The sequence below is a fragment of the Euphorbia lathyris genome, chromosome 9 (assembly GCF_963576675.1).
Source record: "Euphorbia lathyris chromosome 9, ddEupLath1.1, whole genome shotgun sequence".
Taxonomy (NCBI): Eukaryota; Viridiplantae; Streptophyta; class Magnoliopsida; order Malpighiales; family Euphorbiaceae; genus Euphorbia; species Euphorbia lathyris.
Window position 1 is genome coordinate 49,877,394 of NC_088918.1, and position 2,134 is coordinate 49,879,527.

The window sequence follows — 2,134 nt, forward strand, 5'->3', positions numbered from 1 at the left end:
AAAAATGATTGAAAGTGCAATACTGACCGTGGAAATAAAAGTCATAGAGATATCCAAAAATTGTTTTTCTTTATTACCTCAAATATTATATTTATTTTTAGTCCCTATTTAATAAAATGTAATTTGAAGGAGGTAAAAAGAAATAATGAATAATTAATGCATGGAAAAGCCGTATCCTTAAAGAAAGAAAAAGAAGTAGGAGGAGTTGCATGACAAATCTTAATTTGATAGCTTGGTGTGCAAGTTTTGTAAATGTGGTCGCAGAGAATAAAAACCCGGCAGCTAAGGTCAGGTCATCCTGACGCCACGTAGACGCAATGTGAACAAATTAAGAATTGTAGAGAGAGAGAGAGAGAGAGAGAGAGAAAAGAAAAAGGGAAAGAGAAGGAAATGAGTTTCCGCGTAGACAGATAAAGACTGTATAGAAGAAGAAAAGATTTATTGAATTTTCGTATTCTTCCTTGATCTGAACAAATAAAGTTTGATCTCCAAGATTCACACTTGCTTTTCAGTTCACACCAGCTTCCTATAAATCTGTGATTTCTGTGTCTCCATCTTTTCGTTTCCTGATCTATCTTTATCTTTTACTTTGGATTGTGTTTAATGGAAGGACAGCATCAGCATCATCAAATCAGTGAGACAGCAGATAGATTCCCTCAATGGAGCATTCAAGAAACAAAGGAATTTTTGATGATCAGATCAGAACTGGATGGAACTTTCATGGAGACAAAAAGGAACAAGCTTCTGTGGGAAGTGATCTCAAATAAGATGAAAGAAAAGGGTTTCTTTCGCAGCTCGGAGCAGTGCAAGTGCAAGTGGAAAAATCTTGTTACCCGATACAAGGTAAGTTTATGTTTATTTAAAAGTTAAGTGAGTTTGGTGTTTGAAATTGAAAAAACCCTATGTATATATGTTAGGGATGTGAAACGATGGAACCTGAATCATTGCGTCAACAATTCCCTTTCTACAAGGAGTTGCAAGGGATTTTCGGTGCGAGAATGCAAAGAATGTTATGCGGTTCGAAGAAGAAAGCAGTGCAGGTGTCTTCAGAGGATGAGGAAGATGAGAGTGAAGAAGAACAAGTTAGGAAGAAGAAGAAGAAAAAGGGGAGGTTTTCAGCACAAGATAGTAAAATGAAGGAAATATTAGGGGATTTTATGAAGCAACAGATGCAAATAGAAATGCAATGGATGGAAGCATTCGAATCGAGGGAAAACGAGAGGAGAGTGAAAGAGATGGAATGGAGACAGACTATGGAAGCTTTGGAGAATGAAAGGATTATGATGGATACAAGATGGAGACAAAGAGAAGAAGAAAGAAATATCAGACAAGAAGCTAGAGCAGAGAAGAGGGACGCACTTATTACTGCCCTTCTAAACAACTTAACTTAATCTTCTTTATTTAATTCATTTCCATGTTGTTAATGGATCATTCTCTTTGCCTAATGCCTCTCACCTTCATCCATAATCAACTTTACCACTACATTTCCACATTAATTATTTCTTACGGTTGCACTCTTTATTTATTAATACCTATATATATTACACTGAATTTTTTTTTTAAAACCTACCTATAATATATTAGACTTTCTCTCTCCAAGTTGAAATTAGTGTTAAATTATTGGAATCCTAATTTTAATATATATATTTTTTTTTTTGTTAAATATTGTTTTCTACAATGTCCTAATTGTATTAATCAACAAAAAAAACAAATTATTGGATGAGTTAGTCGAATCTAGAGGTGTTCAACGGTTGGTTCGGTCTGAAAACCGAAATAACCGAATACTCAATAAAATAAAGACCGAACCTAACCGAATAATATTAATAAACCGAACCGAATATTTCAGTTCGGTTTGGTTTTCGGTTTTAATACATACTAAAGCAAAAAAAAAAAAAAATCTCTTCCTTGTTGATGTAAATGAGGATCCAATCCAAAACTATATTAAGACATCTCACCCTGTGGGCACCAACTCGTATGCGAAAGATGCGAACCAACTTCTCGTATGACCCCATCTCGTAGAAACCTTGATTCACTAGTTCCAATCTTCTTTTGCTTGAAAAACTGTAGTCAAACGAACAAAGCGTAGACGAGTTCACGTAGTTGATCAACGGATGTCCCATAGGAGCACTACAAT

General features: G+C 35.0%; 1 protein-coding gene across 1 annotated transcript; it reads left to right on the forward strand.

Moving 5' to 3' along the window:
* The first annotated feature begins 390 nt into the window (after positions 1-390).
* On the forward strand, positions 391-1,551 carry LOC136206140 (trihelix transcription factor GT-3b-like). Its single transcript, XM_065997071.1, has 2 exons — positions 391-843; positions 918-1,551. Exons 1-2 carry the CDS (start codon positions 604-606, stop codon positions 1,389-1,391), a joined length of 714 nt encoding a protein of 237 aa, XP_065853143.1. The 5' UTR covers positions 391-603; the 3' UTR covers positions 1,392-1,551.
* Positions 1,552-2,134: the final 583 nt, after the last annotated feature.

Excerpts from the sequence above, each read along its gene's own strand:
- LOC136206140 (XM_065997071.1), top strand. The coding sequence starts at position 604 with ATGGAAGGACAGCATCAGCATCATCAAATCAGTGAGACAGCAGATAGA. Across the intron at positions 844-917 it reads ATCTTGTTACCCGATACAAG|GGATGTGAAACGATGGAACC; the intron begins GTAAGTTTATGT and ends TATATATGTTAG.